The sequence below is a fragment of the Cariama cristata genome, unplaced genomic scaffold (genome assembly GCF_000690535.1).
Source record: "Cariama cristata isolate BGI_N322 unplaced genomic scaffold, ASM69053v1 scaffold30413, whole genome shotgun sequence".
In the NCBI taxonomy this organism is placed as follows: Eukaryota; Metazoa; Chordata; class Aves; order Cariamiformes; family Cariamidae; genus Cariama; species Cariama cristata.
Genome location: NW_009610617.1, coordinates 2,137 through 28,813, shown reverse-complemented (window position 1 = coordinate 28,813; position 26,677 = coordinate 2,137). Strand labels below are relative to the sequence as shown.

At 38.1% G+C, this 26,677-nt stretch overlaps 1 protein-coding gene across 1 annotated transcript in view; it reads right to left on the bottom strand.

Annotated features, from left to right (window-relative positions):
- The window catches only part of PLA2R1 (phospholipase A2 receptor 1, 180kDa), a 37,860-nt gene extending 12,128 nt beyond the window's left edge, over positions 1-25,732 (bottom strand). The window contains exons 1-18 of the mRNA XM_009697942.1: positions 25,357-25,732; positions 22,959-23,126; positions 21,686-21,859; positions 20,438-20,551; positions 19,629-19,772; positions 18,427-18,615; positions 16,792-16,949; positions 15,280-15,378; positions 10,120-10,232; positions 7,880-8,049; positions 6,615-6,817; positions 6,194-6,339; positions 5,608-5,692; positions 4,511-4,643; positions 4,001-4,036; positions 3,337-3,494; positions 438-502; positions 1-53 (exon numbers count right to left, since the gene is read on the bottom strand). The exon at positions 1-53 is cut by the window's left edge and continues 75 nt beyond it. Coding sequence (XP_009696244.1) covers positions 1-53; positions 438-502; positions 3,337-3,494; positions 4,001-4,036; positions 4,511-4,643; positions 5,608-5,692; positions 6,194-6,339; positions 6,615-6,817; positions 7,880-8,049; positions 10,120-10,232; positions 15,280-15,378; positions 16,792-16,949; positions 18,427-18,615; positions 19,629-19,772; positions 20,438-20,551; positions 21,686-21,859; positions 22,959-23,126; positions 25,357-25,639 — 2,491 coding nt within the window. The 5' untranslated portion in view covers positions 25,640-25,732. The remainder of the gene's footprint in view (positions 54-437; positions 503-3,336; positions 3,495-4,000; positions 4,037-4,510; positions 4,644-5,607; positions 5,693-6,193; positions 6,340-6,614; positions 6,818-7,879; positions 8,050-10,119; positions 10,233-15,279; positions 15,379-16,791; positions 16,950-18,426; positions 18,616-19,628; positions 19,773-20,437; positions 20,552-21,685; positions 21,860-22,958; positions 23,127-25,356) is intronic.
- Between the last annotated feature and the right edge of the window lie 945 nt (positions 25,733-26,677).

Genomic DNA, 26,677 nt, shown 5'->3' with positions numbered 1-26,677 from the left:
TTTCCCTCCCTTCATTCCAGTTCTGGTATGTTACTGGTGACTCATCTCTCCAACTGCACAGAAATATAAAGAGCGTAGTTACACTTTTTCCTATCCTTACCTAAAAGTACCCCCTCCAGATGAAGCTTTTCTAAGGAGATACAAAGTACAAAGTGCCCCTTTATTAACCAAGTGTTAAAAAACAGACAACCAACAAAAATAAGGTTAATATTCATGTCTTTGGCTTGTATCTTTTATAACCACTTCAGAAGAAATACTGTAATGTGGAGATAAATTAAGGGTAATATATACTGAATGATATTTACATGAGAACTGAAGCTGTCTCTTGAATATCCCACTCAGTCATCAAACTGTTTTAGTCCATCAGACTGAACAGCAGCCTGTAAAAAGGACACGCCAAGTACAACTCACAGCAGCTGAAGTGTAGGTATTCTTACCGAAACTCGTCATGGAGGTCTTCTGTGTGCAATCCAATCCACCAGTGAACATCACTATTTGATAGCTGTAAAAAAAAAAGTTTTGTCATATGAATAGCTGTTGTTGTCCTCTTATCAAAGCATTAACAAACTCCTAAAATCAGACTCTGCATTCAGACAAATGGCATCTCCATTGGGTTCCAATGGAAAGAACAGGTGCTAAATCCTGCCCGTGTTAATTTATGTCACTTCACTTAGGTTATTCACATAAGTAGACCATGATATGGCCCCCAGTTTCCACTGGATTGCTGATGTATCTTCTGTAAACCAGGAATTTACAATTTTAAGAATTTACAGCCTATGTGGCTTGAAAAGGACTGTAGTCTTAGGCCAGGATTTGCTTTTCCCCAACTCCTAAGAACAGATAATAGCAAATACTCCCTTTTAGGATTAATATACTGCTGTTCCTTAATGTTTCCAAAATGTTTTCTATGAACATTGACTGACTTTGTATAGCTCATACAAGAGATTCCTAGAGATGCTTTCCAGACTGACTGTTGTTCTCATGCAAGGGTCTAGATCTTCCACTCCTGAAAGGCAAAGTATTAGGGAAAAGTCACAGAAACAATGCCATTCAAATAGCTGTTATTACTGCTGTGCTGACTTGATTCTGCCTTAAACTACGAACAGGCTTTGCTTTCAAGGTTATCCACTCAATAGTGACGATTTTGGGGTCTTTGGGAAAAAGTCAACAACAATAAAAGTTCTGAATGTGCAGGACACTGGAAAAGCCACCCTGTCTCTGAGAAGCATTCATTTTTTCCCAGAAAGAACTGAAGCGCAGCCTGTGTTGGGGCAGCCACACTGTCATTGGAGTTACCAATGTTTACACCAGTTTACAACTTATATAGCAATATCAAATGAAAAAAATAAACTTTAACGACAAAGAAGAGACTCAGGAATGCTTTCTGGTTTGTTATTGCCTAGCCCCTGAGTTTAGTTTTCTAATCATAGCACTCAGCCTACACATTACAGTTTTTAAAGAAATAGTGAAAAAAGTGATTTCAAATTCCATGCTAAGAGATTTTGACCAAGATTTCTAATGACACATGCAGTCTCTTCAGGCTGCTGAGTATTATTTTAGTGATTGCCATCCTTACTCCTGCTTCCACAGGAAACCCATTAGGGACACACCTGGCTATACCAGGAAAGCTTAGCCAAAGGCAGTAGGTTTTAAAATAGCTGCGTAGGTTACATTCTGAGACAAAATTTCAAGGAAGTGAACCTGATTTCCGATGCCAAGGGAGTAAACTTGGCTTTTTCATTGCAGAATGCTCACAAGCTGCCATAATACCCACTAATTTTAATGATAAATCTGCTTTTAAAAGATCTCTTGTAGGTAAACGTGACTTTAAAGCAGCATTCTGGTTAGCCATTTTAAGTGATCTTAAGTTAGAAAAATGCATCTTTTTTTAAAGTTACATTATTTTTAAAGTCATAAACATTCACTGTTAGATAAGGCAGTAATTACCTCACATCACAATCCATGGTAGATGTGGAAGACAGCCTAGCCAGTTATGTTGCTCGTTTGTTATAAGCTATTTCTGCCATGAACTGTTGGTTTAAATCCAGTTCATCATGCTTTAATACAAAATTACTTAAATAGCAGATAAAAATGACACATAATTCCTTAGAAACTTAAAAACCCCATCTTAATACAACACAATTCTACTTATGCTTTCTATTATAAGTTCAAAGCAGAGAAGGCTGTACACAGTGTAAGCAAAACTAAGTGTGAGTCGAGAGCTTTTCTACTCAGCACTAGTTGTTCTTTAAAAGATTACACTATCATATCACTTTACATTACAGCCGTAGAATTTTGCCCTCAGTAAGGCAGACAGATCATTTTTATTCCTTTTTTTTTTTTTTTTGTATTTTCCTTATTTTGCTTTTACCAAGAACACCTAAAAGAAAACAGACTTAGTTTCTTGGGAATTCATCTGCTTCTGCAGGTATTTCTCAGCTTCAAAGCTGTTCGTTACATCAGAGTGGATCTACAGAAATTCTGTTTTCATCCAGAGGAGTGAATTTAGAGGCAGAGGTCTTTTTTCCCCATATAAATATCCATAGTCACAAAGGGGTTTAATTCAGGAGACACCATACAATGTGTGGACACATGGGAATGCTTCCCAGGCTGGTGTACACAGAGAAAAAGGTAATAAGCACCCACCTCTATGGTTAGAGTTCTAGATTGAATTAAGCTGCAGAGAAATTGGTAATTCTTCATTCTTGGCCAGCTCTCCCCAAGAGTAACCTTTCAAATCATCATGTTGAAGATTTAAACTATGAAGACCATTTCAAACATCTGGACTTACTGCCAACATCATGCTAATATACCCACTGAAATGTCCCTCAGTATTGCTGCCTGATGACCAGAGTGGAACAGAGTGGAACTGTGCGGGATCAGGAGATATCCCGGTGGATGCAGAACCACTGCGTGAACACCTGAGGAACCACGACGGGTCCCCTTGGTCATGGAGGGGTGGGGGAAGAAGAAGAAACAGAGAAGGATGTATACCATATGTGAAACAAACCTTTCTCTTTACCCATAATTACTTTCATAACTTTGGGACAGGAAGCTGGGTTTTGCTCCTCTTGGGTCTTTTGAGGCAGACCAACCGGTCTGCTCATTAGCAGAGATAATTCTGCAGATTCTGAAATGTTACTGACTTCTTCAGCTAAACAAGGCTTCAGGGAGAGATGTGGGAAATGAAGACAGCAAGAGAATTATTTCTAAAATAAAATGTCTTTTGGTTTCTACCTGGAGCAACAGGCAGACAGATATTCCAAAAGATGCAGCAGAAAATAGCCAGTTACTTCCTCAGAGTTTTGTTTTTTTTTAAGGGGTAGTTTTTGTTACCTTCTTAATTTTACTTTGAATAAAGGCTTGTTCACCAGAAGAATTTATTGTTGCCATTCCACTGCGAAGCCAGCCACAGACAAATTCATAGGATTCCCAGTTCGTAGGACTGACATGGAAAAGATATTCTGCTCCTTGGTAATATGTCCATGGTAGTTCTAGAAAACGAGCAAAAGAGTCAGTGGTGCGCAGGAGTAAAATCTCATTTCAAGTCTCATTCTGTGTGACCCCTGTGGCCCACCTTCAGCCACCTGTCAGGGGATAAATATGCCACAACTAACAGCAGAACCACATTTAACATATCGATTTATGGAAAAAAAAAAAAGCACTATGAGTAAATTTTTTTTTTTTTAATATTCTATCCTGTGATACTGCAGTAATATGAAGAGTTGCCCAGCCTTTGCAAAAAGGCAGTTTTAATGTGATGGGGAGGTTATCAAACTCCTGTGCTTATTACTTGCAACATTCCTTTACCTAACTGAAGTAGTATCTGATGTGTCAGTGCTCGTAAACAAGAGTGGCAGATTTTGATCTGTAGCAACAAAATCTTACAGAGTTCCTTAATGTAAATTTTTAACTCAGAACATTTTAGTTCTTTTATTTTTACCAATAGCTTTAGTTGTATTTCCAAGTTATAATGTGAAAAAAGAAAATGTTTTCATACCACCTATGTACCAACTTGGATCCTTTGGTTTAACACCTGCAAAAATACATAAATAAATTAAAACATTGCTGATTAAGAATGAGAAGAGATATTTCACCAAAATTGCTTTCTCCACATGGTAAGGATTTAATCAAAATCATAAAGAATATTGCTATTGTCATTCAGGGACAAAAAAAGGAGTTAAACATGGGATAAAATAAAATAACTGCCACACTTGCTAAACAACATTTTTAGTAACTTTTATAAATAAGAACTTTGATTAACTCCTGCTAGCTAACTGCTAATCATTGTTATCCATTTTTAAACTGACTGCACATATTAGACCCTAAGTTAACTGGCCAACAAACCCTAATGGCCACATACAGCTTTCCCATGATTTCATACTGAAGACCAATGAGGAGAATTCCAGATGTGGATAAAAAGCACGCTTTTAGATTTTTTCTTTATCTTGTCTCTCCTGAATTGCAAGTAATGGGTATAATAGACAATGTATGTTAATTAACCTTTCACCTTTTGGTATTTTGCATATCCATTCACGCTTTTCATTGCAGTGTGCTGGAAAGACCGTTCTATTTACTTTGAACACACCACAGTTTCTTGAGTCATCTTCAACATACTTGCTCTCCAAAAATGAAGATACAACCTGAAAAAAGCACATTCATTATCTTTCACCAACAATCCAAGACAAAGCATTTCAAAATCTCATCATGGAGAAAAAGGAAGGATTTTGAGATGTGTGTATGGTAAGAACATCATAAGCAGCAACTAAAGGACCACCTAAATTGTGGTGGTAAAATCTAAAAAACAGGGTCCATAATCATATTATCTCGATGTCCTGTTCAACTTTCCTATCTTATATCAGATTCCTTCTTCATAAAAATAATTTAATAGCTATGAAACCTAACAATTTTTTGACACGATTAGCAGTAGTTGCCCACCTCTAACAGCCTTTGCTTTGGCTCAACACATTGCAAGACTGAACTTTGCACTCGCGTTCTGAAATTACTTAAGTAATGATGGCAGAGCTGGCACCGCTCTTTAAGGCTGAAAACCAATTACAGTTCAAAAAGTGACCCTTCAGTTGTTCAACGTTTAAATCCCAGGTACTAACCACCACTGTGGCGTGTCGCACCAACATCTTCAAGGATACAAAATCAAACGTGGTATTAAAAAAAGGAAAGACTTACCTCTGAATGTAGTCATGAACCTAACAGTCGTAGAACACACACAGCACGTAAGCACAGCTCTAAGGCTTTCCAATGTGTGTGCATGTGTGTATATATATAAATATGCATACACACACGTGTTCACTCTGCATATGCCTGGTCATGGGCTAAATGCAACGTGCTTTGCAGGAAAGTAACTATCTGCAAAACTTTATAATCCTACCAAATCCCTTTCACAGTTGCACAGCCCTTTTGCACAGGCCGCTGTTTTAATAGTAGTGTACTATTAATCCTATTGTAACAATTACTTTAAGTGAGTATGTGGACATGAAAACCAAACAGTTCTCCTGGACAATGTTTGCTCACACAGCTTATTTTTGTGAACTTATGCTCAGATATGACTTGAAAGGTTACTGAAATATATAGTATACAGATAGTTACAGGTGTTCTGTCAGACCACTGCCACGTCCCTCCAGAAAGCGGGTTTTTTTTATTAAATCCAATCCAGAACTGCCTTTCTTCTGTCCTATGATGGAAACAAAGAAAGTAACATTTCTCATGCACTTTTTCCTTAGTTATTTCAGAAATTATTTTTAGATAATGCAAATACCCATATTCATTTCTTCTTGAATTAAAGATACCATCCTGTAATACATTTTCTAACTTTTTAGTATCCTTGAAGTAAACTCTAGTTTTCCTGTTAAAATGTTAAATTATATTTTTTAAGGTGAAAACATTTAAAATAGGATTAAAAATTGCTGAACCTCCATTTCAATGGGGAATGTCAACTCACAAGAGTATCACCTTGGCATCAATAGTTGCTCAACATCAACTACAAAGATCATCTTCAAAAAGAATCACATTACAGTGTTGCCAATATACTTCTTTTCACCCATTTCTAAGTTCATGTTAGAGTAGAGACTTCTTCAACCACAAGTAAAGAGGATGGAAGAACCTAAATTGTGGATTATTTTTACATATTAGTATGATTAAGATAAATCTAGTTGGTGTTAAAAAATACATTTACCTATCAAAAATTGTATATAATAAATTGTTTAAAAATGTCTCTTCATAGATATGGCTAAAACTAGCAAGATGTGCTCCAAAATCCTGGCATAACGCTTCTGCTTCATCCCATGTTCTTCTCATCAGAACTTTTTCATTGTGAAATATCTGCAATAAAATAAACACCGTCATAAATGTAGTTGTTTCAGAAACCCATAAAAGTCAAATATTATTCAGTTTTTCCTACAGTAAAGCCATGTATATTCCATATATAGTTCTGATTCGTAAGAGTTTCACTCACTTTAAAATGCAGTGAAGGATGGTAACAATAAATTTTTGTTTGTTGATTGAAAGAAATAATGCTTTATCAAAAATATTTTAGGAACAGTGCATCCCTAAGCTGATGTAGGATCAGAAAATTTCAAAGCAAGTTTCTCACATACCTTGTAGCAGTTGAGTAGATTAGCTTCTGACTCCCATCCAAAATAGCAGGAACTCAAATGTTTTTGAAAAGTAAGTTCAGGTTCTTCATAAGAATTGATTTTTTGCTTGCACAATGACATTGCTTTGAAGTTCTTACAGCTTTTCACCTCCCAGTAACCAATGGGGTGCTGCCCTCGCATAGCCACACATCCTCCAGAATGACCTAGACATGGGAATGTGTGGAGTATCAGAATAAAGCACTTGAATTTTGTGAATTTTTGTTGAAGTGAGTGCTTTATTGGCATTAGGTTCTGGATAAAACCTCGATGAACTTTCAAACGGAGCAAATTCTTTGGTCAGCAACCAGTTTATAAGCCTGTTTTGCCTGACTTGAGCTTGTAAAATGAACCATGATGAAGGGTTCCTCTCACAAAACGTGGGAGATGAAATGAAAATGAAAATAGTACTTTTGCAAACTGCAGTAGTAAAGCGATAAATGTAAAGAGTCCAAAACTGAGAAGCAATTAGTGAAATGGAGTGTCTTTATTATTATGTCTCTATTCTCAGGTATTGCTAAGAGGTTTACGTTTCAAAGGTTGAACAGCTATTTAATTTTTTTTGGTTTTGTTTTCTTGAAATGTTTCCCTTTGGATTACTTTAAAACAAACAAAATCAAACAAGCAAACCAAGTATCAGCAAACTAAAAGGGAAGAAGAAGAAACTTACACACAGTGGTCTTATTGACAGAAATGTATCTAAATGTATCTAAATGTATCTCTTTTTTTACATATAAAATGCAAATTACAAACTGTGACTATTACTGAAGAAAATTCATTACTTCTCTGGGACCTTTTGCTGGGAGTCTCAGGAAGCCCTGATGGCCTCCTTGAAAAGGCCATAAAGAAACGTATGAAAAACACCTCACAGAAAAAGAAAAAATTCAGGGGTTAGCTATGTCTGCAAGGAGAGCGTGGCTGTTAATTTTCCCGCTGCCACACCGGAGGGTGGGAAGAGCGATGTCCGGCATCCTGCCACAACCAGGGAGCTGACGGTAACAGCACCCGGGTGGAAAGAAGGGAAGGAAGCTCTGGCTTCTCCACAACTGCCAACTCATCTAACCCAGTCCGTGGTAGGAAGTTGTAGAGTCAATAGAAAATGTGAGCTTATCTCTCCGCTCTTTTGACCAGGCGGGGAGGAAAGGACCTGCTAAGACACTGGTGGCAAGGGGAAGAGAGCGCACTGCCCCGCTCCAAGCCATTTCTTTTTTTATCAGCGTGTTACTCACGTGGTTGGTACTTGTTCCAGTTTGTGTAGCTCACAGAGCGATTCTTTCCTGCTGTACTTAGCCAAAAGTATTCTCCTGTGTTGTTAAGGTCTTGCAATCCTATCCAAAAATAAGTTCCCTCAGATTTTACCATGCTACGGATCATGCTGTTGATAAAAGCTTGTTCAAACCTTAATGAAATAATCAAGACAAAAAGTTTATTAGAATAAAATATATCAATTGGTATTTCAGTGAATAGCTCTTATGAAATGATTTAAATTATGTGTGAGAGAAAAATATATAAGAGGTACTTAATTTTCTTTATAGAATGCTGTAGGGAACTTTGGGCCCAAGTCTGTAGCACAAACCACAATTTTTCCCTATTTGTTTTCCAACATTTGGGCACGTAAAAGAAACAGTACATCAAGATCTTATAAACTCAATGCTTGAACTACAATATGCAAAGACAGAATATATTCATGATGCACAAATAAAAGTAAGAAACTCCTTGTATGAAGGAGAAAAGAGCAGGGTCTGAAAAAGCTACAGAAGAAAGAAAAGAAAAGGCTCTGCACAGAAGTGTCCGACTGGAACCAGACACACAAACCAGCACTAAGGAACCAGAGCGGAAGGACTGAAAGCACTAGCCGATCTCACTACAGAAGGAATCACTTTTTTTCTTTAATTTCTTTAATAAAGTTATGTGAGATATTTACACCTTTTTGTAAGTAATAATTGTTGCATATAGTAACCCATTTGTCACTTAAACATAATTTATTCAGATATAATTGGTATAGCATTATACAAAAATGCTTCAGTTTACAAGCACAGTTCATCAGCTTCCTATGAAAATATATAGAGCAAAGTAAATTTCCAGTTTGATACAGACTTACACGAGTTCCTGGTTTCACACATTGTGAAAAGAACGACTAAATACCATATGGATGACATTAATATAAAAAACTGAATGTATCTCTAACACTGAGAGTGACTGAGCACTTTTATTTAATTTTCATTTCCTCTGCGTGTTCTCTTTTTATATCAACTCTCCTTCCTCTACAACCTACTTTTTAATGAACATTTCAGGATCAATACATTGAAAAGTTTTTGCATTTTTCACACCAGAACAACAGAATTCAGGAGTAATTTTAAAAAAACCGAAAAAGCTAAACTAACAATTAGCTTCCTCTGCCACTCCAACACTGGAGCTGGGAACTAACATAACAAACAGTGATGGCTACACCCAGCAAAAGTCACGTTAAAAGAAATACACAGAAAAAGACAGAAGACGTGCTTCCAGTGATGTGCAGCGTGCCTTCAGCTCCCTGTGATGTTTGAGCTGCAAACACTCAGATGTGAGAATTTGTCTTTAATCCTCCCCATAAGGATTACTGTCGTACTGCAGTACGGTGCTGTGTGCACTCCGCACAATCCTGAAACCACCTGGCAGGCCAAATTCCCACTGATGTAAATCCTTCTGTGGGGTACCCTGTGTTTTCCTAAAATTTCTAGCTATCATTCATCTGATTCCTGGTGTTTACAGTACTTCCCTCGTCCTAAAGGGAGGGAGATTTCCTCCTTATGAGTTTTTTTACAATAAATACGTGGAGGTTAGAGTATGTTTGTAATATATCTATCAGAATGTCATAAACTTTAATGGGAAACCAACGTATGGGGTAAATCACAAAGAGAGCAGACAAAACCCAAGCGTCTGGACATCTGCAGAGAAGAAAGCCTTTGCCGAAGCTGGAATACAGGTAAATAGGAACAAAGCAACGCAAGACAGACCTCTAAAGTTTTCAAACATTTACTCTCTTCCCCTGTTTGCTGAGAACTAATGTAAAATGTATACATAAATAGAAACATTTATAAAACATTAATCTATTTGGATTAAAATTTGATATATTTTGATTACAAAAATTAAATATATTTTAATTTTTTAGTATAGTTTCCAAGTACACTAATAAATTTCTTAAAGATGTTATACTTCTGTAGAAAGTATTTTGTTTAGATTCCTGCATGCTCACATGTGAGAATCACTTTTTGCGTTTATTAGCCTAACAATTGCTTTTTACTAAATTTATTTTCAATTAAAAAATAAAGCAAAGCACACCTTTGATTTTAGCCAATGTTAGTAATTACGCTCGCCTTTCACACAAATATTATTTCATAATGGTAATATCTTTTGCCATGCAACTCTTTATAAAGTTAGAATAGCTCTTGTTAGAGGTATCTTCAGGCTGTCTAATAGGATTAACTACCTGTTTGTTACTGACACAAGTGCAGATGGGCAGAAATAACCACTGGAAGCATGTTCAAAACTTCGAGAGGTACTGTCGATTTTGTAACAATATCCACCATGTCTTTCCCATCCCTTAAAAGAAATGAACATTGTTTTATAGATTATTAATTATTATATAGTCGTTAAAAACTTGATCTCCTTTTGTACTTTCTGTCTGATCATCACCGACGTCCCTATAGCCGTTTTTCTTTCTACCATGGTTCAAGAGTAGTTACTCTCAAGGTCACTGAAAACATGGCTAAATTTAATAAAAATTTAAAGTTTAAATCCTTAAGTTGTGCAAAAACCGGCTTCATACACACACACGCCGTAACATCTTTAATGGGTATGACAAAAATGTGAGCAACAGTTAAGGCACTGCCCCTGCATACTACTTTTGTTTCAATTTTATACTTTGAATATTGTTTTACTGGCTGATTTTGGGGAGGTACGCCAGGCCCCACAGACAGCCAGCTCTTTGCACGAAGTGCGTAGTAGCACTTGTTGGTTTCCACGTGTGGTAACTCATTGCTGATACCTAATACCTGAAGTGCAGGGTAAACACTGCCATGTCAGATTCAGTTATGTCGTTACAAAAAAGAATTAGAGCTGCCCTTTGTCCTCAACTGTAAACAGAAATATTTATTCCAGAAATTGCCGGTCTTTCATACAGCAATGCACTCTAGTTATTTACCTTTTCTCAGCTCCCTTTCTCATTTTCAAATAGAACTTCCAAATGAAAAAAAAAAAATTTCAATATTTAAATTAACAATCACCCTACTCTAATAATGCAGAATGAAAATGACCCATTTTCATGGTTTATCAGATAAGCCAGAACACTGAGTCAGTGATCAGCCTGCCTCATTTCTTATTACTATAAACCTTTTATTTCTTAGTATTCATCTCTGAGTGTCCAGAAGACACTACCAGGACTGGTGTGAGTTCTGCTTCTATGCGTTCATGCAGCGTACCTGCCTGGTCCTCCTGCTTGAGTGTTTTAAATAATCAAGAGAATAAAGAGATAATAAACCATCTCTGTCCAATTTATCTTGAAGTCACATGCAGACAGGAGAACTGGCTGATCTCGCTGTGCCTCTTCCGTGAGGGAGGTGCTGCTTGCAGGGGAGCTCACAAAGCAGCACAACAGGGAGCAAGCACAGCACCCAGATGGACACCATCAAACACCACTTGATGGTGACGTTCACAGCAAAAGGAGAAAAAAAAAAAGGGGGGAAACGGATAAGGTCTTTTTCTGCTATCCATCGTCAGGCACAATAAAATGCACAAGAAGATGCTGCAGACCTATTCAGGACAGCAATCAAGTATTATGCGCATCCTTCAGCCCTGCTGAATCTGGGGAGGCAAATTTCCACTTCTAGTCAGGAGTCTGTTTGCTGTCAGGGTAGCTGACAGCTCTGCCGCCTTTTACTACCATCTCCCTTCAGTGCTTGGAAGATGGCTGGGCACAGCCCTTCATATGGCACAAAAGCACAGAAGCAAAACGAACTGCAGTACCAATTTCTGTGGTTTCCCCTGAAGGATACGGATGCATTGCTCAGACGTTGGCTTTGCAAACAGAATAAACAGCTGGGTTGAAGCTCTTCCCTATCTCTGTACCAATGAGCTGGGACTTCCCCATGGGAAAAATGTGTTGGCAGATGCTGAGGGCTCTGCAGTGCCCAGGGACCCAGCGGGATCTCGGCAGTCCCGCGGGGGACACAGCAACCCCGCTTTCACTTTGATGTGCACTTAAACTCAGGGAGTTGGGGCTAGAAGAGGGCTAAGTACTGACTAAAAACCCTCTGTGGGGATGCAGATAAGAAACAGCGAATGTCTGGTTTCCTTCAACTTGAATTCTTGAGTGATAAACGCGCTGGTTCAAATGAGGCAAATATAATCATCCTAGCCTCTTGGAAATTTTAATCTGGAGCAAACAGCACTGCATAACCTTCCTCTTAAAGCTTTCCTGGTGCCTGAAGACTGGAGGAAAGTAATTTGACATTAATGTTGGCTTTAAAAAAAATAACAAAATTGTGTAGTAACTAGAGGCTGGTAAGCTTGCATTGAGCGCAAGCACAGATTGAGAAATTCCAAACTTAAAAGGCAGAGTAATTGGTCAATAAAATGGCAGATGGCATTCTGTACAGACAGATATGAAGTGATGCACGTGGGGACCTCCCCTGCACCCCCCAATCATTTCATGTATGAAGTGAGGGACAGCTATTGCATTCCCACTGTGAAGGGATGAGATTTGGGGGTTATGATAGTTAAGTTCCATGGAACATCACCTTAGTCAAAAAGTCAAATTGAACCTTACGAATTCTGAGGAAGGAAAGAACAGAGAAGGTTACCTGGTCCTTTTAAATTAACTTTTTGCCATTTTTTGGAGTTCTGACTCCCAATCTCAAAAAAGGATATTAGAAGAGAAGGGCACCCAGGATGACGAAATGTATGGAACTGCTTCCACATAAGCAGTAACTGAGCAGGCTGGGACTCTTCAGCCTGGAAAAGGAGATGCCTTAGGGAGGGTATGACACAGGTCTACAAAATGGTGAGTGCCATGAAGGCAGGCAACTACTTCAGTACAAGACCTTGGAGACAACAAACAAAGCTAAGCTAGCAGAAGGAAGATTCCACATGGAAAGAAGGTGGCACTTTTTCTTTCAAAAGGTAGTAGATGTATGGATTTCCTCACTAAGTAGTGTTGTGAATGCAAAGAGTTTGCATGAGTTTAAGGGGAAACCAGACAAGCACTTGGAGGGGATACCCAATGTGGGCTGGTAGATACACGGATCTTAAAAGGCTCAGGAAATCCCCTGAATGGATGGGGGTCAAGGGAAAACTGGGGGAAGCATTATCTGTACTTGCCCTGTCCTGCTCTTCCCCAAACATCGCTTGCAGCCACCTGTGGGAGGCAGAACACGAGGCTGAACAGACCCTTATTCTGAGCAGCTGCCCTTCTGCTCTTTACGAGGTTTTGTAGCCTTAGTAGCAATTCTCTTCTTAAAAGTACAATTCTCTACTGTTGCAACAGCCACAAAGAGAAATGTTTGATTTAGAACTATACTGTTATTTTTTGATGCACTAATTAAAGTATAGAGGACCGGAGAAAGTCACCAGTACAAATACAGTCAGTCCTGAACACAGAACAAGCAGCTGACAGCTCCACAACCTGTTTCAAAAGCTGTTTGAAAGAAAATGTTTAAAACTGTTATTTCAGTGTTGGGGAAAACTGCCCAGAGAATTTGACCTTTGCAAAGGTAATTATTTATTCTCAGTAATAGCCTGCTGACTAGGAAAAAAAGAATAGTTGACCTGCTAAGGGAAGAAAGTGCTTAGCACTTTTTATGTCTTAGGATGACAGAAGTGTAGGAAAAAAAGAGCTCAGGTTTCTGGTAACTTGATATGGACATATTGCAAAAACTGCAATCAGCAGAACCACAGAAAACGTTAAAGGCTGGTTCATCTGATGCACTAGCCGTAAAATCAACATGAGATGAAAGCTCAGTAATAACACGTAAGACTATAAAGCTTTAGAAAAGCAAACAACTGTGCCTGAGGCCAAAGCTCCCTGAGAATCTACTAGCAATCCAACATGAATGACAGTACGAGGTTAACGAAGCAAAAGATCAAATGTGAGAAACGTCAATAGATATTCTGTACATTTAAGGTAAGTCAGCAACAAAAAAAAGGGACAAAAAAAAGTGGTAAATCTGGATGAAATAAAGACTTAACCCCAGAAAATCAGGCCAATAACTAGCAACAACACATACACTGAATGTTAAAAGAAAGTGAGTTGTCAAGACAAAATGTCTGAAATCAAATGTAGCTTTGAGTAAGCTTACTACTGACTTCTTTTGATTAAATGAATACAACTTTTTTCACATTAGAAAGAAAAGAATCTGTTGAAACCAAGGGACTATAACAGGGTTCAGCATATGTTTTTACAGGGTGTGAAACATCAACAAGCAGAAATTTATCCTGAGTAGGAAGTTTGCCAGAGCAGACCAAACTACCTATGACCAGTGACTCAATCTCTTGAGTCTCGATCCTGTGAGGTACTAGAAGTTGAAGCACTGTCAAGCATCTGACTGCAACTGGAAGTCTTGATGTTCTGCACATTTTTCACATGGTCAGCACTGTGGCAAACCTTTCTTACACTAATAACACACAGAATTCTTGAGTGATGAAATACATTGGTCCAAATGGAATGAATGCAGTTACCCTAAACTTTTGGAAATGTTAAGCCGGAACCAAGCAGTAACTTCTGCTTCCATAATGGTACGATCAGAGTGCTGGATCTCACCACTGTACGTCTGGGGAAAGACTGCAACCGACTTCAAACAGTTCAGCTTCAACCTTCTTATAATTCAACTGAACTGGTTGTGTTTCTTGACTTCTCAAGAAAAAGGACAGGAAATCAAAAAAGGAATACAAAGAGCTAGAGAGTAAAGCAAGTTAGAGAAGAGAGAATTTTGTTGATAGAAAAAGAGGTTCACAAAACTCCAGAGTTTTGAATAAAACACAAAGTCTACAAGTTTGCCCTTTTCACACAGTGAAAAGGAACCGAAGGCAAATAAAATCATACTTTAACACGTTACATTCTACCAGAATGCAGAGCCTAAAAACCTGAAAACCTGTTGCAATGTTCTATTTAGATAGCTGTGCTCCTTCCCATTTGTGTTTGAAAGCAAAAGGAATGCTAATGTAGGAGTGGAAGAGTTCACTCTCCGTGTCAATGAAACTGATTGTTTTTCACCCTGACATTCCATTTCAATGTATGAAAACCATGTGTGGGATGAGGCATCATATAACAGCCATTATTTGCACAGATGGTGGACAAAAGGGTTTTCACTTTTGATCTAGAAAGAAATAGGAACTTGGGTCACAACCGCTGACAATACAACAAGCCATAAAAAGCATCTTTGGAAAGCTTTTAATCTTGCATTAACATTTAGTTTACGTACTTTTAAGGCAAACAATGAGATTTTTCCTAGCAAAACATGCATGTCTTTAATATAAAAAATTAAAATTATCTATCTATTTACATCCATATGTTCTGTAGCTACATTTAGATGTTTCCTATATAATTCTATTTTAATAGTAAGGCTCTAAAACGAACAAAAAAATCACTCCTTACCTCTGGACAACTTGATTCCAGCTCAGGAATAAATTCCCCTGCTTTTTTGCAAATGTAGAAAGATCTGTCTTCACATTTTTTAACCTTCCAATGTCCCTGCTAAGGGATAAAAAGAAGTATATTCTGTACACACTCATATTCTCATTCATATCTATACACACATTAGATTACACTCCCTCCCCCTATTTTAACTTTTCAGTAAAATCAAGTAATTTTTCTCACTCTATTCATTTGTTTATCCTTAGATGGACCATTTATTTCTACCATCACTGTCAGCAGGACTTTTCAAATCAATCATACAAAAGGGTTTTTCTCTTTGAATCACACTTTGGGATGTAATGCATCTAACACACACTATGGCCATACCAGAGCACTTATTTTTCAGAACAGATAGGAACTTTCTTCCTATATACTATAGTTCGTTGCAAGACTAATCTTTATATTTGAACAGTCCTTACTCAAGATATTACAAAGTCTGTATAATATAATTTTCAGACATCTACACATGCTGGACATGTACCAAAGACAATACGTGAAGAATTTTATTTTGAACCTATTTTTCCTTTGTATTTTACATTTTCATTTGTTTGTTTACACTTGTAAACTGAGTAAAATATGGGTTTGTGTATCTAAACCCCACAATTTTAACAAAGTCCTATTTTCTGTTTCCAATGGGAACCTACTTTTCCAGGTCATTGTAATTGTCTTGGCTTTCCCATGAGTTAAAGATTGCAACCTGGACCCATTATAGGAAAGACAACAGAAACTCTTTTTGACACAGTTCTCACATGCAGACAAAACATACTTTACAAAAAATAATGAATTACAGCGCTACTTACATAAGTCATGTATTAGCGAATTTAAGTACCGTTAATTGTAAAAGTAAAGTACATTCATGACCAAATTACAAAAAGATTGACAGTGCCATGAATACCAGTAACACAGGACATAGTGTTATTTCAACGTTACTCCCAGTTTTAAAACACCTGACTGAGTTGGGGTCAATTTTACGTCTGTCAACTTCTATAACTTTATGTAGATCTAGACTACTATCTGTTCTTGAAAGAGGCTACATAAAATTTATAAATATTGACAGCAAAATAAAATAGGTACAGCTGATAGTTTTTCAAAACATGAATTTGAAGCTTTAAAGACCAGAACTGATGCATCATAAATTATGATATACTCTACTTGGATTTTAAATTACTTTGTCTTTATCAAAATACCTACTCATATTTGTTCTCTTCCATTTGGAAAGCTTTATGTATGTAACACTTTTTATTGAACACAAGCTCAAAATCTATGATTAATTTTCTGTGCATCAGCACTGTAAAACATAGTGGTTTCTAAAGGCTACATTGCATTTATGACAACATGAATCTATTAGGACTCAAAAACCAAAGTCATACTACATGTCATGGTTTAAAAAAGTACACACAGTGAGAAAATAAATTATTATCAGCTAAAATAAAAGTGTCTGCCTAATTCTTTGAAAAAGAAAAGGAAACTTACAGGTCCTTGTGCTGAAACACAGAGTTGTCCTGTTCTTTGAAAGGTGTTAGGTTCTTGGCTGTGCCAGCTGGAGAATTTTACTGGGGTGCTATCTGACCACTCAAAAACAGCAGGAGTGCTATTACTGTATAACCCAATCCATGTTTCAGTTACATTTTCTGTAAAAGAGTAAGTGACTTTAGATTTTAATGGTGAAGAAATGATGTTACAGGAACAATAGGCATTAACACCACCATTAAAAATTATTCATGGGATTTTCACAAGAATTACCTTCTTTCAGGGAAAAAAAAAAAAAAGCTGCATAAACTTTAGGAAACCTTACTGATGAGATAATATGCTACTGCCCTTGAGGATTAAATTGTTTCAAAAATAGATCAACATATGCGGTACTATGGTTTGAAATCCTGAAAAATACAAATCAAGAGCATATGCACTTTTTTGAAGTGCACGGGGCAGAAAGCCTGACATGGAAGGGAAAGATTTCTTCTTATAATCTTCCATGGCACACTCAGCTTTAGGTTTCTCTGAGTGATAAGTTCCAGTGACAGCACAGTTGTAGGCACAGTGGCTGCCAAATATAGGAAAGACAAGGCTTGCGGTTTGATGTCATGTCTTACTTGACCAGCTACTGCAGCCAGAAAAAGTAAACAGGCTTTCAAGCATGTAAGCCCTTCTGAAGAGAAGCCTGAAGCAGGTCTGAAATAGAAGCAGCAGACTTTGAAGCTGAACACAAGCTGAGAACAATTACATCTATCCATTACAGCATCTCTGGAAACAATGGTATTTGATATCTATGGCGAGTGTTAATAGAGGTGAGGAAGATGATACAGTGGTTAATCTCCTAAGAGAAAGACAGACAAGACAGCAAAGAGGATGGGTGGCAGGAGGGATGATAAAGGGAGACAATGTCCAGTAAATCCAGCGTAACACACCATCCGGCAACCACAGCTGATGGGACAGAGTTGATAACACATGTCGCGGTGCCCCAGCTCTGGGAAGCTTAAACTCACGGCCAAACTGTGCAGCTCTGCCAGCACACTGATGTCAGCTGGAAGCACAAAATACCCACTTTTCCTTGCTGCTGTTATGACAACAAATACCAAAGAGCTTTTGTTCATTAATTTCCCTGTGTAATTATGCTACCTCTTAGGACAATGTCGACTAGCAGAACTCCTTTGATACACCCTGCTGCCATCAAAAGGGACTCTGCCAAGATACTAGCAGCAGCAACTTTGCAGTGTGGACAAGGGCAGCTTGAAAGTAAAAGATACTCTGAATTGTTACTGCTTCTAAGCACAATTCTTGCATAAGGATGATCACCGAATATTTTGCAACACTTTGCAAGGAACCAGCCAAGAACAGGAAAGGACAAAAGCTAACACGCTTACTGTGGCCTCACTGTGTTTACTTCGTTGATTCATTTTTTTAAGTATGGTTATTGGAGAAGGTGATGCTATACATGTTTAAGACTCCTAGAAGGAGCATGCATCATGCTTCCCTTTTTCGTAAACATCGTTTGGGTCTGCCATGTAACATAGTGCTTAAGTGGCTAACAATGTTAAAGGGCTGCACAAAAGAGCATCACAAAACACTTCAAAAAACACTGCACACTTTAAAATAACTCCCAAAACTCACCGCTTTCAAGCAAGTTAAGGAGCAGCTCTGCATCTGCCATGGAGGATATACTAATGAGCCCGCTATTGTCACTTTGGCATGAAATAAAAGCATCGTTCCAGCTCTTCTCCTCTTTATGAAGTCTGTAGCAGTTGCGATTGTGTGGGTACCAGCCAGCGTCACAACGAGTGGCATAATACTTCCATGTGTCTTTTAATTAAGCATACAAAGTTCATGTATATTAGATAGAATTGCCAAGGTTATGCTATGTTCATAACACATTCAGAGCTATTTTTTTATCTTCAAATGCTGAAAACAGAGTTGTCCAAGATAACTTAAGGAGACCAAAACACATGCTCTATGGAACATAACCCCACCAAACAAACTGAAATTTCTCCCACTTCATTTTATGATTCTATTTGGGCTGCTGGACTAGTGCAAACACACTAATGGATCTGTTAATTCAGTTTAAAACATGTTGTATCTCCCTTATTACCTCTGAACCCGATTCAAAGACAGCTAAAGCTTTTTCAGGTGCATTACCTACAAAACGTTTGGGTAAGTCCTTTCTCATTATCTGAAACAAGCAGGGAAACTTCTTTTAAGTTATCAGGAAGAAGTTGAACCTATGTAAGCTGTTCTTATCAAAACAAAAAATAATGTTCTAATAAACTCAATTCCGTGTTTAACTTTCCCACAGAATAGGACTCTGAGGCATTCGATGTACTATATATCCTATACTCATTATATAAACACTTTAAAAAAAATATATGTATATTTTTTTTTTGTGTATCAAAAGTACAGCATGCCATAAAAATAACTGCAAATTTTGAACTGCATTTATACAACTTCCTTCTCTGTGGGCCACTGGTTAATTCCATTCAAAGCTGAAAACCTATTTTTAAACTCAAAAGCGTTGCTCTATTGTAATATAAAGAGACTGAGTATTCCGTAAGCTTCTGATCGTGTAAGGAACCAATTAAATGCTATTTATATTAAAATTATTTGTTAGTTTTAAGACTCTCAACATGCTTTCCAGGACCATATTTAAACAGAAGAGAGCGTTATTACATCAGTTAAAGTAAACTGTGTTCAGCTTAAACTAGGAAACCCATACATTTAGTCCAGCTAAGACTGTGTTCTGCTGACTTGACATTCAGGTGGATTCCTCTTGTTCTCCTTCCACACCCACAAATACGATACAGTAACATTGAGAGACTTACCCAATCTTTCATGCTCTGTCTTATTTAAATATTTTTTGCATACAAAAGGCAATCCAGAGTCACATAAGTAACTTTGCCAGCCGTACTTCAATTTTGAATTAATCACTGCACAATGATTTTCCTTAAAACGGTTATCAGAGACCTCTGCAAACACATTTTTGAGAAGCACAAAATTACAGAAAATCAGTTTTTACAAAATGGTGGCGTAAGGCTCTCTGCATCTTATTGAATGAATGTATAAACATCCCTGCACACCCAAACTTCTAGTATTATTACACCAATACTATGGACAGCTAAACATTGACCATGACTTATACACGTGTGACAATCCCTCCTTGGTTGCTGCTATGGGATGAGAGGCTGCAATAAGCTCTAGTGTCTGTTACATCTGCTGGTAGGCAGACCTCAAAACGTCGCAAACCAAGTCACAAAGCTCATGTTAACATGCTAATGTTAGTTACAGCATGTTAATGTAAACAAATTGAAACTCCTTTCCTCCACGAAACCAGTTAGAGCGTAGCTTTTAAACATGCAGCTGGAATCTTAAAAACACCTTTAAAATTAAATGACGAAAGGGCTAGATCATTAACGTTTTGAACAGATCCATCTCAATTGATACTACATCCCTAGAAGGGGCTTTTAGTCCATGAATATCAATAAATATTTCTACAAAAAAAAAAAAAGGTACACTTGTTCACTTAATTCACTTTTCAAGCATAGTTGTAGGAATGGCAGTCTTGTATCAAGCTGCAGTTACAGAGAGCATATAATTACACTGCTATAACATATCCAAGAGGAACATCAAGTACTTGCTCTCCAGTTCACAAACACCAGCGGTGCTCCATCTGACCACTGCCAGCCAGCATCTTCCTCCAGGCGATTCAGGCCTGTCCACAGCATCACCTCTGTGGCATTTAACTGCCCTGAAACAGAAAAACAAATACTTCATGCTTTCCCCATGTTTTGAAGTATCTACAGGTATAGCTCTGCTGTCCTGATTTGTTACAATAGGAATAAACCAAAACTTCAAATCAGTCTCCAGAAAGTTCAGGCTGGTTTTTCTGTCCTTAGAAAAAGTCTGTTACTTTGTTAATCAACACAGGGATGAAAAGGAATAAACTCAGAAGTCGGCATCCTTCAAAAGCTACTCATCCCGCAAACCCTTCCTGCAGAAGTTGTTGCTGACCTTAGAAGTTAAATCTAGAACAAGCAGCTGCTACATAAACGCTAGCCTGTTTCAGCTTTCTGTAAACCAAACAACCTTCAGTCCCTTTACAGCCCACAGGCATATCAAAAAGCTCATGAAACAATTCTAAAAACTTCCTGTTAGCTTATATCCTGCAATTGAAAATCAGCAATAATGGGAAGCAATGGGCAAGAAATCTGAGGCAGCCTTTGGCAGCCTTTCGGACCACAGCTCTACCACCCATTCCTCCGCTCGGTCCTCTCCACGCACGCTGAAATACCCACGAAAGCCATGTTGTCAGAAGGCTTTGCAAAATTTGTCTGAAATGCTTGCTGCACAGGGAAAAGCAAAAGGCTTATCAGAGAAGGAATACCATCCATTTATGAAAACAGAGCTGGCATTTTTCCCCCACACAGGACATTTACTTCAAGCCTGCACAAATGTTCTCGTCATTCACGTTTGGTGAAGTCCAGCTTGCAAAGAAAACTTAACAGGAGAAAAGTACACCAGGGTACATTGCAGAGAAGGTAAGTATTTGTATAATTCTCCAAAGAAAACAAACACACTCCATAACCACCCCTGCAAGAATGAATGAGAGACTCTGTGGGAAGCGAGAATGAAGACAATTAATACCCTCACATAACACATACCAATGCTTCTGCACTCAGGTTATTAAGGTGGTAACTTACCTTCACCCTTGCTTCTTTCAAACAGCTCTACTGAGGTGTGTTATGTGACGAAGCCTTCCAAGCAGCAGTGGGAAAGACATCACACAGAGTATTAAGCTCCAAACCTTGCCCGTTTTTCAGAGGTAAAGAGAAAAATCTAACTACAGGTTTCCTAGAAGGTCCCCAGAGAAATGTCTACTCACTGCTTAAGTTACTTATGTAGTTCTGCTCTTCAAGGTCGGTGATGCTCAGCAGGTCCCCTCCTTGCAGCTGACAGGCAGCCCGTGCCTCACGCCAGGTCAGCACAGACGCAAGGTTGAACTGATAGCAAAGGTGGGTGTTGGGGTTCTTCTCCCAAAAATTGTCACAGCTGCCCTCTGCTCAAAAACAGACTCGTCACCAACAGCCCAAGACTACAAACTAATCAGAAATATAACACCTTGGACAATTCAATTAATTAGTGACAGTGGCATCCCAAAGGAAGCACGATTATGAACTCCTTTCGTGTTCCTTTGTTAAAGAACACATGGAAATAGGGCACTAACAGAATGAAGTGTTACTCCATATTTCTTATGGTTGATAAAATACTTGAGAGCTGATCTGCAGCTGGTAGTGATTTTCACAGCTCTCATGAAGCCAATAGAGCTACATTTTAATTTATACCAGCTGACCATTTCTTCCTAAAGCTGAATGTTGAAATATTCAAACTATGAACACCTCACCCAACTTGTGGAGGAGCAGTCATTGGATCTCCTTCTGTCTTGTACTTAAGAGAATAAACTTACCATAATTACAAAGTATAAGCAAGGCTGAAAATACCATCTATTATAATGGTTGCCCAGAAATCCTCATTACAAAGACACATTTGCAGCTGTTTTTAAGACACTTTGGAACAGAGATCTGAAACGTAGCTTGGAGGGTTTTTCCAAACCACTTCTGCTGATAGAAGATACTATTTTGCTTATTTATGCAAGAAGCTGAAATACTAATGAAGATTATACATCCAAAATCTTTCCGATAGCAAGTATTTTTATACCTATTGCTTCCAAGTGTTCTAGGCCCAAGACATGCCCACGTAGTGCACAAAAGAAAATGAATGTGCAAGATGTAATGCAGCCAAAAGCAGAACGTGACTTTGCAAGAGTAACCCTCACTTTACACGCTTCTGAGAAGCTCCCTATGTATCACCGGGACAGAGGCGAGAGAGGTTTAGCTGCAGGGTAAGGTCAATGGACTGCGCAGAATAACATCCTTTTGCTCACTCCCTGTAGTTTTGCTTTTGTGATGAGGACTTGGGGCTCGAAAGGCCAGACATGATACAATATGATAAGATCTTCTAAAGTTTTCTTCTGCATCTTTTAAAGAGATATTCCCCCCTAACAGAACGGAAGTAATCTAAAACAGAGTGCATCCTAGAATTACTGCTAAAGAGCAAAGATACTCATGGGGGGAGAGGGAAGACAAGCAACATCTTACCAGCATTCGGGCAAAACCCCCATTTTTCATCCTGTTCATAGTGAGTTGTTGTGGCACACCAGTCAAATTCTCTTCCATCTCTGGTACACTCATAATACCACTTGTTGTTATATTTAAATGGAAAAATGCATGGGAAACCAAAAGAATTTCCCAGCAAGGTGTACGTTTCTGGAATAAACAAAACACAGAGATTAAAAGAATGCAGAGCACAGAAATTTCTTTGCCCCCATATTTCATTATTCCCGTTTTTAGCAGCAATGATAAAAATAAAATGTCTAAAGTTATTTTCTAATTTTAATTTATAATTGGTAACACAGCATTACAAGTATGAGCAGCATAACTTCAGTGAACAGAATTTGGAAATAATAGTTTATGAAATTTGTCCCCATGAAACAAGGCACATTCTTGTAACTTACTACAATAAAAAAAAAAACAAACAAAATCTGAACAATTAACATACAAAATCTGCACTTACATTTCAGAACTACATAAAACAAGTTAGCAGAATCAGTACATGCTCAGATGCAAACTCTTATTTTTTGTTAGTCTATGACAGATGAACAATTTAGCATTATTTCCCCTACTCCTCCTGCTCTTTATAAAGTGGATTTCTAATGTTTTTTCCATTCTCTTTGTCATTCTATGGGAAAGGAAATGTGAAGACAAAGGAATATTAAACAAACTTTTAAAAATAAGTTTTTATACCATGAGGAATAGTAATCTAGCTAAAGAACTGATGTCACATAGATCTGTTATCACACTCAATTAATGTCTTCTAAAATACTTAAAATATTTTCCTATTGTACTTTGAGTATCAAAATATTGAGAGAATCCAGTGCAATGGAAAGCTGTAAAAGCTTTACCTCAGGGAATGCCTCCTGAACCTCAGGACTTCTACAAAAGGTCAAAGAACCACAATCACATATAGAATGAAATTGTTTGTCAAAGATCCCGTGTTGATAGCCTAAAGATCAAAGTCCTTCAACTACAGAATCAGTACATACTGCCAGGTTCCTAGAGGCTTCCAGAGTTAATGGCTGGCTGCGCACATATAAAAAAAGCAGTTTACACATTGTAAATTCCCTTTAAAGCCTTTAAAACAAACGATACAAAGAACATCAGTTAAAAACAAAAATATCAGGATTGCTTCTCTGTCTGCCCGCTACCATGCTGCTAGCTACAGAGGTGCAAAGGGTTCTCTCAGTCCTGGCAAGAAACAAAAATCGACAGCTATAGACCTCTCACCACAGTCATATACATTTCTTCTCTGAAGGTAGAGATGCCCCCCCTAACCTGGTGGACTAACAGGCTTGCTTGCACCTGCATGTGCATAAGCTAAGGTAGAAGGAGGAAAATAGAAACTGCAGGTGAAGGAAATTTTGCCAACACAATTAATTACTTTGGGCATGAAACTAGGCTAGAAGTGCCTGCCTAAGGCCGATCCTTTTCTCCCAGATGTTGCAGTACTAGGGCTGAACTAGGTCTACTTTCATCTCACTATGCGTACATAGCAAATGTGCAAGTCTTTTTATGGGTTAAAATATTTTCTGTCCGGTCTTAAGTATAAACTCCACTAGGTTTTAAAGAAGAGGTTGGATGCTATAGTGCTTTCCCAGTTATTACAGGTCTCAAATGAAGGACTTTGGTGAGAGCAGAGGCCAAGCCCAACTACACCTATAGATGAAACCAACAAGACCAGATCTGCAACCCAAACACCCAGTTCAAATGGGGAGAATCAACATCTCCAGTCTGAGACACACTGTGCAAACATTAGGTCTGTCTTTCTGCAGAAATGCTGAGGAAGGGGTCAAGGTACAGTCTGTCTGTTGCTGTTTGTAGTCAGTGGGTTTATCTTAGTCCTTATACCTGGCAAACTGTTCAGGTTTGCAGACCTGGGTCTTGACATACATTGCTACGCCTTCACTAGCTGTACTGCAGGATTAATCAAAAGCTTGATCTCTGCCCCAAAGTTTGGCACGTTCAGAGTCCAGGTGCTGAACGTTGCAAACATTCAGTTCGTGCATGCTGCGATCACAGACTAATTTTCAGTGACGAGAATTCCAAATCCTTTGTTATCTCTCTTTCGGTTTATCTGATAATGAAAGCTGCAGGACAGGCAACAGCAAATCCTTATTTCCCCTTTTTATTTTACAGAGGATTTGAAATGAACATTTCCTGGTTTACAAGGATACCGGTGCTTTTTTGGGTCCGTATAACAGATAAGGGAAAAAATCAATTGTGTGGTATGCTCACCTCAACCATTGCAAGTGAAAAAAACCAAACTTCGAGTCTCAAACCACAACAGAGTCTGGAAGGGATCGTAAGCACCTGACCTTGCTTCAGAAGAACTTTTGAAAACTCTTCCCATCTACATTTCAGTGAAAAAAATTATTTTTACCTTGAAATGGGTGTTCACAAAGGTCTTCATCATAGGACATGTACTGTTTCCACTGATAAGTAGATTTTTTTTTGGCCACAATGCGTTTGCTGTTTTCCACAGCTAATTTGTACTCTGATACACCAACTAATGCTTTTCCATCACAATTCCACCATAACGAGTATTGAGTTGAATCACATTCAAGCATACTTAATGGCTGTTCTGGTCTACTGATGTTCAGTCCCAGACAGGTACTTCTGCCTATGTTGAAAAGACGGCGATTGGATACCCATTTCCATAACATGTCTTTTGAGAGCTGACCACAGTCTTCCAGAACAAGGCCAACTGTGTCCACTTTAATGCACAAATTGGAGTCTTCACTTTGGATAATAAATATCCCTTTATCTGTAGGGGAAAAAAAATAAAATAGAAGTTTCAGTCTGTAGAATACTGCAATTGATCAAATAGCATCAAACCCCAAATGTTTTAGTTGGGAGCTATTTAGGAAGAAAACTGAAAATATCCATGAGAATAACTGGCACTTCAAAAAATAAGATTACTGGTCTAAATTTACTGCCAGCTGAGTCTTTAACATGTGGACCACTTGCAAGATCAAAAAAATAAGGCTAGTTATCTCAGGTTGGATAGCCAAAAAAAAAATGCAGTGCCCAAAAACATCAGTCATGTTCAAAGAAAAAAAAACCACTAGTCACCAAGAAATATCCAGTAATGGAGTACAGGTTTCAGCGTTACAAGAAGTCATACGTATAGTGTAAAATAATTCCTGGGGGGAGGGGGCAGATCAGAGAGTGCAGTTGAAGTAAAAGCTAAAAAAGCTTAAGCCTGACATTGCCATATTCTCTGCAATATTCATTCTTCACTCTTTGCAACTACAAAGGCAGAAATAAAATATTTTGCATTGCAAATAGGATAGAGAAAGGGTAGGATTTATGTATACCACGAGAGCTGGTAGCCAAGGGTTAAAGTATGCCCCCCCTATTGGATGCATATTGTTCAACCATAGATGACTACCCTGGACCACAGCAGATGTTGTGGGGTTAGCCTGACATCCCGGCTTTCTTGGAATCATGTAGAAATTCACTGAACTATGTGACATCATATTGTAAGTATGTGAAAAAAGTCATCTGTTTAATGTCTTGGGAGCAAATGTTTAACTGAGCATATAGACTGAAAAATATGAGGGCAGCTGAGGAACTGGAAATCAGCAAAATATACACCCATAACAGCTCGGCTATTTCATTCCCTCTGAAATCCAATGGTAATTAACCCTCTCACATTGTAGGCGAGATATTTATTTTATGCTTCAGAGACTATGCATTGA